Here is a 14,080-nt window from a genome sequence, read left to right as displayed (position 1 = left end):
GTATCTTTGTATTTTAAATTCATAGAAATGTTTTACTTACTCGTTTGAGAGGTATCCAGGCGTCCCCCAAAAGAAACTACTGTCTGACCATATCCGAGTTTACTTTGGCTATATACTCCAGATGAGAAAAACATGCTCCAAGTTACTGACACACGGGACTGTTGGTTACGGCAAAGCCGTTCTGCGGAAGAGTTGATGTTGCAATCCTCTGCTCTCTTACCTGTTGCTCACGCCCAGAACTCGTCAGCGCTTGTTTCAGACGTAATCCCTGTGTCACCGTTCAAATGTCAGAAAGTACCATGTAGGCTAAGTGGGAATTCACCATCGGTATTCACCTAGTTTAACGGATAGTAAGAGCGACTACCGTTAGAAACACAAAGCTGTTTACATTTTCTCCGGGTTTCACATGGGTTAATATTTAAATAGACAAAATAACCCTGAAATACGCAGCCAAATTTATAGTGTAAAACCACAGAAAGGCTACTAAAACCATCAGGTGCTAAAATTATTAGTTGTTTAGCAACAGACAACCAACCATAAAATCTCTCAAAACGTAGCCTATACTTAACGTTACTTTATTTTTCAGGTAAATATCTTACTACAGGGCTGTAACCATACATTGAAAACTAACACCTTTGTGGAGTCATTTTAAAAGAATTGCATTAAAATATTGTGTTTCTTCCTTAAAAAGTAACTAATTTCATTACATTTTATGGAAAGTAATGTGTTACATTACATTTGTGTTACTTTTTAAATCTGGGCAGGTCTTGCTTGTTTGTTTTTAATATGAAAAAAAAAAAGAACGATTTTTAGCTAATGTAAAGCCCTTTCACACCAAAAAGATAAATGAATAAGCCTATGCTAATAAAGAGGTGAAAGTAAATTCACCTCTGTACGTTCAACACTCTTCAGCAATGAGAAAAATGAAGCACAAATGATAATCTAAAGTAAATTTTGCTTATTAGTATTGTTGAATTAGGTCAACAAAGGTCAGCAGCAAAGACACTGGTTAATAAAATGGGATTAAATACATAAAGGAAACCAAAAGTATCTGCTGTTGCTTTTTTGAAAAAGTAACTTTTCTTGTAAATGAAAAAGTAATGCGTTACTTTACTAGTTACTTGGAAAAAAGTAACCTGATTACGTAACTCGGGTTACTTGTAATGCCTTACCCCAACACTGGGAGTAATATAGGACTGGACTGGATAATATACTGTCAAATATTTCTCACATTATCACAGTTTGTTCGCTATAGTTTAGAAAAATGGTACTTACGAGCTCAAGAACTCAAAGAGTTAACGTGTCAGAACAAATTCATCTTGATAATGTCAGATCACTTTGACACTAATTCTTTAAAAGGTGTGTAATGGATTACAATTGACCAAAATTTCAGACTACTGTTAGTATGACAATATTTACACAACTATCAATAATTTGTTGACCAATTACCAAGCAATGCTTAATTTTGTTTAGTCGCATTAGCAATTAAAGAAAAAAAAAAACACTTAAGCAACACAGTCACATCAAAGTGTCTGAATAATTGTTTGTCCCAAATTTGTATCAATTTTACTGGCCCACTGTATAAAGAATTTTTGGGTATAATATGTCACAGTTTATTTTATTTTGCTATCCTCACTTACATAAATGAAGTATAGTGTCCTGCACCCACTAAAAATATCAATAATTATATCTGGTGTCTGAATAATTTTTGGTTTGACTGTATATATGGTGTGGGTTGATTTTTTATTTTTTTTAATCAAATGTATATTCATTCACATTTCTTCATTAAATAAACATTACTTACACTATCAGAAAAAAACAATTATATTTTATATTTTTACATTAACAATGTATAATCAATATTCTGTTTATTAAAGCCAAGTATGAATCTCATCAAGTTAGTGTTTTTAAGCATTTTACATTTATTCCAAAATAATAACTCAAGGCAGTAACAATTTAAACAATATTTTATTCCAACTCTTCTTAATGGTTAACTTCTATTTTTGATTTTTTTTTTGGATCACAGCTAAATATTGGTCACCAACAAGGACATTTACTTTACATTTCACTAAGCTGATTACTAACTAAGAAACTCCCAAAGATCAGGTTTTCAGTCCATTTCAAAAGTGGTTAAATATTTAAGTGTGTGAGTTGTTTACTTACTTTTTACTTAAAATTTGTCCTCCTATTGACGCCATTATATTGTTCATTCTGTCTGATTCACGAACTTAAAAGGACACAGTAGGCAGGATTAATCACATAAAAAACAAATCACAGCCGATCCTTTCACTATGTGGTTAAAACTCAACGGGCTCAGGAGAGAAGACTCAGGCGAGAGATAGACGGATTTTACGTGCTGGTGTCACTGTTGGACAATGTTTCTTTAGAAAAATGATGTATATTCTTTTTAATGTTATATTTTGTATATTTTGTTTTATTTTTGTACTACAAATTGGTTTCTCATCCAATATTCTGAGGAGGGTACATTTTTTGAGATTTATACGTCATCTGAAAGCTGAAATAAGCTTTGCATTGACGTATGGTTTGTTAGGATAGGCCAATTTGGCTGAGACAACTATTTGAAAATCAGGAATCTGAGGGTGCAAAAAAGCAGAAAATCACCTTTAAAGTTGTTCAAATGAAGTTTTTAGCAATGCATATTACTAATCAAAAATTAAGTTTTGATATATTTACGGTAGGAAATTTACATAATACCTTCATGGAACATGATAATGATTTTTGGCATAATGACGCAGCTAAAATGTATTTTTGGCTATTGCTACAAATACACCCGTGCTACTTAAGACTGACTTTGCTGTCCAGGATCACATATGTATATATACACCCACACGCAAAATCCAGTCAATATTAACTACAACAAAAGTCATCTTTCGACAGTCTCTGCAAGGAGTAGTTTGCTTTTAGCTGAGACAGTATTTTAAGCAGATTAAATGCCAGACTGAATCAATATCAAAAATTGTGTAACACAAAGAAAAAATAATTGCGGATGTTACACATTCTTTTTGAAGTAAAGCTCTTAACAATGATGACACAGTTTGATTACCAAGCCCTTCTCTTATTTAAGTATGCAGCCAAAGGAACAACAATCCAGTCAAGGAAAAACGGTTAAATCCTTCTAGGCTCTACCGGTAGCATCTGCTGACAGCTACACAAAGTTTGAAGATGCTGCTCAGAAACAAAAGAGTGACACACAAGACAAGATGTATATGACAATACAAACTCATTAGATTCTATCGCTTTCAAATGTGTTTTAATTTCATAGGTGGGACTTCACAATTTACATAAATATAAATATATTATTAACCTTCTTATGACACATACCGTGAGCAACTTTTCAGTCTTATACCATGACCCAATTCTCCTTCAAACAACCTTACATTAAAAACAAACACACAAGCACAACATTCATTCCTTTCAGCTCTACTCTATGATAAAACAAAGGATACAAACTGGGCTGCGAGGTGCTCACTATGAATGCCTCAGAAAATGTCAACGTTTTTTTACAGAAAGTAAATGATGTGATCGATTCGTATTGGAATTTTGCGACATGTTTGAATGTATACGAGAGAGTAAGTTAAGGCAGCTGTAAAACGTAACCGCAGTTAGTTTCCATAAGCAATTTGGATAAAAATGAATATTCATTTGAAGCCGTTCTGGCTTTAAATAAACCGGGCATCTTTCCAGGTTTGGCAACTTAAAAACAACTACGTCTTTTGTCTTAATCATTCATACGAATCACTTGTCCAATGCATTTTCGGGTTTCCATGTTTGAGTGTCTCTTTACGTCGACAAAGCGATCACTGTTCCTCAAGCCACGACGGCTTGTCAGAACCTGGTGGCTTCAATTTCACGTTGAACTGTCTGAGAGTCTGTTCCAGTTGCTGCTGGTTCCCAGCGAAATACGCAGAGATAGCATTATGAAACAGCAGGAGCTGTTTGTGCATCACCTTTACCTGGAAATCAGCATATACAAGTCTGAAGAAAATAACAAAACCGAGTAATATCTTTGATTAACAGTTGAACAACATGGATTTCAACATGGTACCTTATTCTCCTCCAGGAACTTGAGCTTGATGCTGACATCACTGTGCAGTCGTTCATACTTGTCTTTCTGGATTTGGTACTGCTGTTGAGCAAACTCAATGCGCACCATGGCTGCAGCGTCCCGCGGACCCACACTCAACTCCTCCAGGTCGGCCCTGTAGGCATCGAACTCCAGTCTGAAACAGTAACATCAGCACTCATTAGTATAAACTGATTCAATAAAGCTATATAACTAATCCTAGGATTTAAAAAAAACCTAGACATACAAGCTGTGAATCCCTTGATATCATAATTAGAGCTGTCAGATTAACAAAATGGTCATTTACTCGCCATGTTGTTACAAGCTCACAGTTTTGGTTACCATTGACTTCCACTGTGTGGCGTTGTGAATGGCAGCGGAGACTGACACGGAAGAGAAGAAATTGAAGAAGTTGTTGTTCATTTTAGTTTTCTTTGAGCACAAAAGGTATTCTCGTAGCTTCACAAAATTAAGGTTGAATGTCTGATGTCACATGGACTATTTTAACAATGTCCTGGGTCTTGAATGTGGTAGTTGTGTTGCTGTCTGTGCAGGGTCAGAAAGCTCTCGGAGTTCATCAATAAAAGTAATTCATTTGTGTTCTGAAGATCAACAAAGGTCTTACGGGTTTGGAACGACATGAGGGTGAGTAATTAATAACAGAATTTTCATTTTTGGGGGAACTATCCTTTTAAAATGCATTCCTTTATGGTCCACAAAATAAAGAAAGTCATAGAGGTTCAGAACAACATTAGAGCATTTTAATTTTTAAGAGAACTTTAAGTGATTTTTTTATACAAATTAATTATACAAAAGTACATACAGTCTAACAAGTTAAAATGTAATTCTTCTGATGCATGTTGTGGGGGGAAAAAACCCAACATGATCCATCAGCCAGAATGTTTTGTGTGTGAATGACGACTTCAGACAGATTGACAAACTAAATTGCAAAACGATTCCAGTGACATGTTAAATGATGTTGAAATACAGCAATACATGGATTTCTAAAGTCCTGTTTCATAATGTACATTCAATGATATACCTGGTACCTGTCTTTAGCAATACCGGTAAATGTAAAAAGTCTTTGACCTATCCTCATTTGGGGGTCTTTTTTAAGAATTAAATACATACAGGTACAGATATACAGGTTGTATGGATGTAATGTAATGGTTTGTTAGTATAGGACAATATTTGACTGAGATACAACTATTTGACAGTCTTAAAGTAATCTATATTACTAATAAAAAATAAAGTTTTCATATATTCATGGAAGGAAATTTACAAAATATCTTCATGGATACTTAATATCCTAATGATTTTTGGCATAAAAGAAAAATCGATCATTTTGACCCATTCAATGAATATATATATATATATATATATATGTGTGTATATGTGTGTGTGTGTGTGTGTGTGTGTGTGTGTGTGTGTGTGTGTGTGTGTGTGTGTGTGTGTGTGTGTGTGTGTGTGTGTGATGTGTGTACCTGGTATTTATCACGTTATGGGGACCAAATGTCCCCACAAGGATAGTAATACCATTAAATTTTGACCTTGTGGGGACATTTCTTAGGTCCCCATGAGAAAACAGGCTTATAAATCATGCACAATGAGTTTTTTCGAGGAAGTAAAAGTGTGCACAATCTCCTGTGAGGGCTAGGTTTAGGTGTAGGGTAGGTGTAGGGCCATAGAAAATACGGTTTGTACAGTATGAAAACCATTACGCCTATGGAATGTCCCCATAAAACATGAAAACACAACATGTGTGTGTGTGTATACATAACACACAAACAAGTTTGAACATGTGAAACACATTTAAACATTTAATATGTAACTCAATAAATATCAAACATCTGATACCTTGCGTTCTCATACATCTTGATGGTCATGAGTGTGTCCTCCATGGTTTTGTTGACTAGTGTATTAATGCTGGACACAAAGAAATTAATGGCACCCAGGAGCGTCTCTCCATTCTTGCATAGCAGTCTTTGCGTCTCTGCATTATAGCCAAACTCATCCTGGAAAAGTTGAAATGAAGTTTAAGTTAAGGCTTACATTATTTATAAAGCTAATAAACTATCAAATAGAATAAGGCATATTAAGGTTATAATAAAATTGTCACTAAATCAGAAAACCACTGCACAAAAACTACCAATACTGTATTTAGTGGAAACAAAATAAATTTTACAATGTGATAAAAGCAAAATCTACTCTAGATTCAAGCTTTAATACAAATTCAATCCATTTAAACATCAAAACTAAATTTTATGAAAAATGTAACAGCTCTGTACAGTCCTGCAGTGTAACAGTGGATACTGTTTTGGACAGTAAGATTTTTTTTTTGCCTTGCCTTTCCAGATCAAAATAAGTATAAGGCAAGTGCTTGTAATTTTATATATTGTAAAAATCATTTAAAAATGTGACACTATGTTAAAGGGATAGTTCACTCAAAAAATTCTGTCATTAATTACTCACCCTCATGTTGTTCTCATGTTCTTCATAACACAAATTAAGATTTTTTTTTTTATGAAATCCGAGAGCTTTCTGGGCCTGCATAGACAGCAATGCAACTGACACATTCAAGGCCCAGAAAGGTAGTAAGGACATCATTAAAATAGTCCATGTGACATCAGTGGTTCAACATGACTTTCCTTACCTTACCTTAATTTCTTCTCTTCTGTCGAAGTTGTACTCGTGACTAACGCAGAAGAGAGGAAATTGTTGAATGAAGTCGTTATTTTTGTTTTCTTCGCACACAAAAAGTATTCTCATAGCTTCCTAACATTACCGTTGAACTGATGTCACATGGACTATTTTATCAAAGTTCTTACTACCTTTCTGGGCCTTGAACGTGTCAGGTGCATTGCTGTCTATGCAGGGTCAGAAAGCTGCCTGACTTCATCAAAAATATCTTAATTTGTGTTTTGATGAACAAAGGTCCTACAGGTTTGGAAAGATCTGAAGGTGAGTAATTAATAACGGAATTTTCATTTTTGTGTGAACAATCCTTTCAAGATTCAGTGGTGATATGTAACCAACTATAATTTGGTCCAACACTGCAGGGCAAGGCAGGGCCAGCAAATTATTAGTACCTGCAATTCTGGTGATTTCTGGCTAAGATCAGCAAAGGTGTCTCCAAGAGCCTGCTGAGTCTGCACCATGTTGTAGAAGTGGTTGGTGAGTTCACGCGCTAGTCTCAGAATACGCTCGTACTTCATCTTAGTCTCTCTTAGCACATCAATCTGAGCCTCAAGCTCCAGGTCCACCGTCTTTGTGCCACGACCGAAACGCTCCGAAAACATCTGTTTTGTGCACTGGTGAAGATGGCAAGAGATACACATAAATCCTTTCATTGTTGTATCAACCCTAAATACCTCTACATACACTACCATTCAATAGTTTGCGATCAGTGAGATTTTTTAAGTTTCTATGCTCATCAAGGATGCATTTATTTGAATACAAATACAGAAAATTTTAATATTGTGAAATATTATGATATAAAATAACATTTTTCTATACATAAAATCGACTTTATTACTGTTATCAAAGCTGAAATTTCAGAATCATTGCTCCAGTCTTCAGTGTCACATGATCTTTTTAGAAATCAATCTAAATATTCTAATATTTATTATCAGTGCTGGAAACAGTTGTGCAGCTTTATATATTTTTTGAACCTGTGATACTTTTTTTCAGGATTCTTTGATGAATAAACAGTTAAAAATTATTTTCTAACAATAAACACCGTTCAAAAGTTTGTGGTCAGTAAATTTTTTTTTAAAGATTTATTTTTTGCCATTTTTGCCTTTATTTTGAAAGAACAGATCACTACTGACAGGAAGCGAAGTGGGAGAGAGAGATAGGGGGCCGGAGCGCAACGGCGCTATATGCCGACGTGGTCGGTACATTTTTATTCTTTCTTTTTTTGAAAGAAATTATTACTCTTATTCAGCAATGATGTGTTAAACTGATATAAAAAGTGATAGTAAAAACTTGTTTATTGTTAGAAAAGATTAATATTTTGAATAAATGCTGTCCTTTTTAATGTTTTATTTATCAAATAATCCTGAAAAAAGGATCACAGGTTCCAAAAAAATATTTTGCAAACAACTGTTGCCAACATTGACAATTCTAATAATAAATCAGCATATTACAACAATTTCTGAAGGATCATGTGACCCTTAAGACTGGAGTAATGGTTGAAAATTCAGCTTTGCATCACAGGAATAAATTATATTTTAAAATGCATTAAAATACAAACCATTATTTTATATTGTAATAACATTTTGCAATATTACTGTTTTTTTTTTCTGCATTTTTGATCAAATAAATGCATCCTTGATGAGCATAAGAAACTTCCTTAAAAACATTACTGATCCCAAACTTTTGAACAGCAGTTTAAATAATTTGGTAACACTTTACAATAAGGTTCATTAGTTAACATTAGTTAACCACATTAGTTAACATGAACTAATAATGAACTGCACTTATACAGCATTTATTAATATTTGTTAATGTTAATTTCAACATTTACTAATACATTACTAAAATCTTGTTAACATTAGTTAATGCAGCGTGAACTAACATGAACAAACAATGAACAACTGTATTTCCGTTAACTAACGTTAATGAAGATTAGTAAATACAGTAACTAATGTATTGCTCATGGTTAGTTCATGTTAGTTAATACATTAACTAATGTTTAACTAATGAACCTTATTGTAAAGTGTTACCAATAATTTTAAAAATCTTTGTGGTCCGTAAGAATTAAAAAAGATTTAAATAAATTATTACTTTTATATAGCAAGGACACATCCAATTGACCAAAGATTACAATAAAGGCATTTATAATGTTACAAAATGCTTTTATTTCTATTTTTACATATTTTCTAGTCAAAGGATCCTGAAAAAAAATGTATCACAATTTCCTCAAAATTATGAAGCTGCACAATTGTTTTCAACATTGATAATAATAGTTTCTTGAGCATCAAGAAGACTGGAGTAATGATGCTGAATATTCACCTTTGTCATAAAAGCAATATATACATTGTTATTGTTTTTCCTGTATTTTTGAATAAATATATTCAGCCTGAACACGAAACGACTGTACCTTGTACGTGTTAATGCTCCACTTTTTCACGCTGTCAAATTTCTCTACAGCTACTCCTCTTGTGGCCTCCTCCGACATCATGGATGAGTTGCTGTTGCTGTGGTGCATGCTGGGAGCTGAGAGTAGAAAATGTAGGCATTTCTATTATAAATAAGAGAGGGAACCTTACCAAAATACACAATTTCATTTCAAAATGTACATTCTGGATATAAGCAACAGGGTTTTGAATATCACAACCCAGTTGTGTCTATAAAGGTCAGAGCTTGACTTTATAGACGTCTCATGTAGAAACTAAAGACTTCCAAAAAAAAAAAAAAGAAAGTATAATCAATCAGAATTTATTCCTGGGACTCAAAAATAAACGGGGACAAGAATAAAAGGTGTGATGACAGAAAATGAGTAATGACTGATAATTATGGGCTGAAAATGTGTCTGGCAGTGACTGGAGGGGGTGAGGAGGCCCTGAGATACCTGGGTAATGTCCTGGCTGGTTTGCTATCCGACTGGCGGCTGAATGGCTGGGAGTGATGCCCCTGGATTTGGAGCGGATGTCTGAAATGAATGAATAACAGTGGACGGGTGGAGGAATGGGATGGAGGTTTAGTTTAAGTGAAAGGCCTTTAGGGAAATTGCAACACTGAGTGTTTTGTAGTAATACAGATGAGTAATGCACATGAACTGGGTGGCACAATGATTTTTTTTGACGTGGAGTTTACAGGAATCAATAAACAAGTGCATGATTTCATAGATTGAATAATCAAAATGAATCAAAACAATTTCAATTATGATGTATGCATGAACAATGATGTTTTATCAACAGTGAAATGATTAAAAGTGAAAGTTTATTACAGGTTTATTAAAAACAATGTGACCAAAAGAGATGCAAATTATAGCTTTATAAAATGCAAGGTGATAAAAGGTGGAAGTAGGTTGAAGATAAATGAGTAACAAGGCTGCTCCTAAAGGACTGACTCTGTACAGTGACGGTCATTATAAATGCAGCAATTAAAATGAATACAGTATGTGGATCAAAAAAGTTCAACGTTGACCTAAGACAAGAATGGGTATTGTTTTGAATTTAGGACAACTTTGATGAAAGGTTTTAATCCACTTCAAATGTTGACTACTATATACAAACTACCATTCAAAGTTTGGTTGGCAAGATTTCAATGTTTTTAAAAGGTTGCATTTATTTGTAAACACAGTAAAAAACTGAAATATTCTTAAATATTATTTAAAAAAAAAAAAAACTATTTTCTATTTTAGTATATTTCAAAATGTAATTTATTCCTGTGAATAAATTACAGCACTCTTCCATGTTACATGATCCATTAGAAACCATTCTAACATGCTGACTGATCAAACAATATTTATTTTTATTATCAATGTTAAAAACATCTGTGTGTATTTTTTGGGGGGAAACTGCAGGAGTCTTTGAATGGAAAGTTCAAAAGAACTGCATTTGTTTGAAACAAAATGATACAAATATTACTGACCACAAATTCTTTGAATGGTAGTATATACATGATAAAAAGACAATAAAATATTTCTAATGTTCTTTTAAAAAAAAGTCTCCACTGCTCACCAAGCCTGAATTAGTTTGATCCAAAATACAGCAAAAGCAGTAATATTGTGAAATAATTTTGCTATTTAAAATAACTGCTTTTTATCTGAATATATTTTAAGATATAATTTATTTCTGTGATAAAAGCTACATTTTCAGCATCATTACTCCATTCTTCAGTGTCACATGATCATTCAGAAATCATTTTTAATGATTTGCTGTTCAAGAAGCATTTATTATTATTATCAATACTTAGAACAGTTGAGTAAATTTTTTTCAGGATTTTTTGATGAATAGAAAGATCCAAAAATCAGAATTATCTGAAACAAAAAGCTTTTGTAACATCATACACAATACCATTCAAAAACTTAGAGTTAGTATAATTTTTAGGGGAAAGAAATTATAGATTTACACTTTTATTTAGCAAGGATGCTTTAAATTGATCAAAAGTGACGATGAAGACCTTTATAATGTTACAAAAGATTTATATTTCAGATAAATGCTGTTCTTCTGAACTTTCTATTCATCAAAGAAACCTAAAAAAACACTCAAGTTGTTTTCAACATAATAATAAATGTTTTTTGAGCAGCAAATCAGAATATTAGAATAATTTCTGAAGGATCATGTGACCGGAGTAATGATGCTAAAAATTCAGCTTTGAAATCACAGGAATAAATTACATTTTAAAATATATTCAATTTGAAAACAGTTACTTTAAATACTAAAAATATCTCAGTTTTACTATTTTTGCTGTAATTTGGGTCAAATAAATGCGAGCTTGGTGAGCAGAGACTTCTTTAAAAAAACATAAAAATCTTACTGTTCAAAAACTTTTGACCGGTAGTGTATACAAAACAATATTTTATTAATATAAAATTAAAACTAACTTGTCTTGTCAATTTATAAAGTTTATTTTTTTTAACAGTTTAATAAACTTAAATGTATTTATTGTAATTGCTTCACAAATGCTAGAGCACAATAACAACATACAGGCTTCTATGATTAATAATTTGACCAACCAGAGGGGTGTTCCATAAAACAAATTTACCCAATAAGCCAGGCTTATTTTAGTTAGTCTGACTTATTGTCACTTGATTTGGCTCAAAATAAGTCAGACTAACTGAAATAAGCCTGACTTATTTGTGACTCTGGACCACAAAACCAGTCTTAAGTCGCTGGGGTATATTTGTAGCAATAGCCAAAAATACATTGCATGGGTCAAAATGATTGATTTTTCGTTTAGACCAAAAATCATTAGGAAATTAACTAAAGATCATGTTCCATGAAGATTTTTTGTAAAATTCCTACTATAAATATATCAAAATGTTATTTTTGATTAGTAATATGCATTGTTAAGAACTTAATTTGGACAACTTTAAAGGTGATTTTCTCAGTATTTTGATTTTTTTGCACCCTCAGATTCCAGATTTTCAAATAGATGTATCTCGGCCAAATATTGTCCTATCCTAACACACCATACATCAATAGAAAGCTTATTTATTGAACTTTCATATGATGTATACATCTCAGTTTTGTAAAATTTAACCTTATGACTGGTTTTGTGGTCCAGGGTCACATTTGGTAAACTTGTTTTATGGAACCCCCCCCAGAATAGATATTCAAATGACGCAACATAATGAATAAAATTGAATAATTAACCGCCACTGACTGTGTCAGTTAGGTTTAGTATTCTGGCATATGTATTAGTGCAGTGTTAATGTTAATGTTATTGAGCATAAAGGAACACCATTAAAAGAATTATTATACAAACATATCAGCTCACAAATAACAATTTTTGTTAAACAAACATGTTTACAGTATATTTAAAACAAACAAATATATGTTGCACAAGCAAACATGCATTCCACCATGCGACTGTCCTCAGCACCCTGTAGAAAAAAGCCAAACGTTTGCTGTTAAAATGCTGACAAACACATTTTACACCAGGGGAGAGAGAGGAAGCTGTAGGGACAAAGATTCTAAAATAAGAAAATCTGTCAAGTTAGCATGCGTATACACGGACACCTGGTTTGGGTGCGCTGCCACATCTTCTGTCAAAATACTCCGGGTTGAAACGTACAGCTGGTCCTAAACATATACGTCAGCAGAGATGTAAGCTGAACCTTGCCAGGCACATGACTTACAGTAGATGCTGCATCAAATCAGATACCATTTTGAGCTATTCAAGTGCTCTTTACCTTTGATGGAACTGGTGGGTATGATGCCCTCTGCTGCCCCTCCGTAGCCTCCAGACACAATGCTGGTTTCATTCAGGTTTGGTCCAGATACCATCACCTGCTGCAAGTCCTGAACATGATGAGATTTAATATCATAGAATATTACGCTTTATAACAGAGAGACAAAAACACATTTACCACAAACTGTGCACACTAGGTGGGGAAAACACAAGCGGGTATCAAAAGTGAGGATGGAGCAGTGCTATTTTGGTATTATTTATATACTATTATAATATATTTATTTTTTCAATGAATACATTACCAGTCAAAAGTTTATGAACTGTAAGATTTTTTTATGTTTTTTTTTTTTAAATAAGTCTCTTCTGCTCACCAAGCCTGCATTTATTTGATCCAAAGTACAGCAAAAACAGTAACATTTTGAAATATTTTAAGTGTTTAAAATAACTGTTTTCTATTTGAATATATTTAATAATGTAATTTATTCCTGTGATTTCAAAGCTGAATTTTTAGCATCCTTACTTTAGTCACATGATCCTTTAGAAATCATTCTAATATTCTGATTTGCTGTTCAAAAACATTTATTATTATTATTATTGTTGGAAACTGCTGAGTGGAAAAGAACAGTATTTATCTGAAATAGAAATCTTTTTTAACTTTTGATCAATTTTAAGCATCCTTGCTAAATTAAAGTATTAATCTCTATAATTTATTTCAAAAAAATAAATATAAAAAAAATATAGTACTGTAAATATAGTACTGCAGTCAGTAAAATATAGTACTGACTGCAAGTTTTTGAATTGTATAGTGTATAATGTTACAAAAGCTGTTCTTTTTTTAGATAAATGCTGATCTTTGGATCTTTCTATGCATCAAAGAATCCTAAAAAACTGTTTTAAATATTGATAATAATAATAAAAAATAAAAAATCTTTTTTGAACAGCAAATGAGCATATTAGAATGATTTCTGAAGGATCATGTGACACTGAAGACTGGAGTAATGATGCTGAAATTTTAGCTTGATCACAGGAATAAATTACATTTTAAAATATATTCAAATAGAAAACAGTGATTTTAAAAAGAACAAATATTTCAAAATTTCAAACTGTTTTTGCAGCACTTTGGATCAAATA

At 32.7% G+C, this 14,080-nt stretch overlaps 2 protein-coding genes across 7 annotated transcripts in view; one reads left to right on the top strand and one right to left on the bottom strand.

Moving 5' to 3' along the window:
* Window positions 1–14,080, top strand: part of b3glcta (beta 3-glucosyltransferase a) — a 397,462-nt gene that overhangs the window by 160,093 nt on the left and 223,289 nt on the right. The gene's annotated exons all lie outside the window — the stretch shown is intronic.
* Window positions 3,245–14,080, bottom strand: part of arfip2a (ADP-ribosylation factor interacting protein 2a) — a 13,763-nt gene continuing 2,927 nt past the window's right edge. For 2 of the 6 annotated variants that reach the window (XM_073817611.1, XM_073817612.1), the window contains 8 exons: window positions 12,951–13,059; window positions 12,778–12,840; window positions 9,660–9,740; window positions 9,189–9,304; window positions 7,174–7,395; window positions 5,942–6,099; window positions 4,067–4,241; window positions 3,245–3,974 (listed from right to left, as the gene is read on the bottom strand). In XM_073817611.1, coding sequence (XP_073673712.1) covers window positions 3,819–3,974; window positions 4,067–4,241; window positions 5,942–6,099; window positions 7,174–7,395; window positions 9,189–9,304; window positions 9,660–9,740; window positions 12,778–12,840; window positions 12,951–13,059 — 1,080 coding nt within the window. In that variant the 3' untranslated portion in view covers window positions 3,245–3,818. The remainder of the gene's footprint in view (window positions 3,975–4,066; window positions 4,242–5,941; window positions 6,100–7,173; window positions 7,396–9,188; window positions 9,305–9,659; window positions 9,741–12,777; window positions 12,841–12,950; window positions 13,060–14,080) is intronic. The other 4 variants (XM_073817613.1, XM_073817614.1, XM_073817615.1 and 1 more) reach the window with 2 other exon arrangements.

This window comes from Garra rufa, chromosome 14, assembly GCF_049309525.1.
Source record: "Garra rufa chromosome 14, GarRuf1.0, whole genome shotgun sequence".
NCBI lineage: Eukaryota > Metazoa > Chordata > Actinopteri > Cypriniformes > Cyprinidae > Garra > Garra rufa.
Note: the sequence above shows the minus strand (reverse complement) of the source record. Positions and strands in the feature narration are given on the sequence as shown.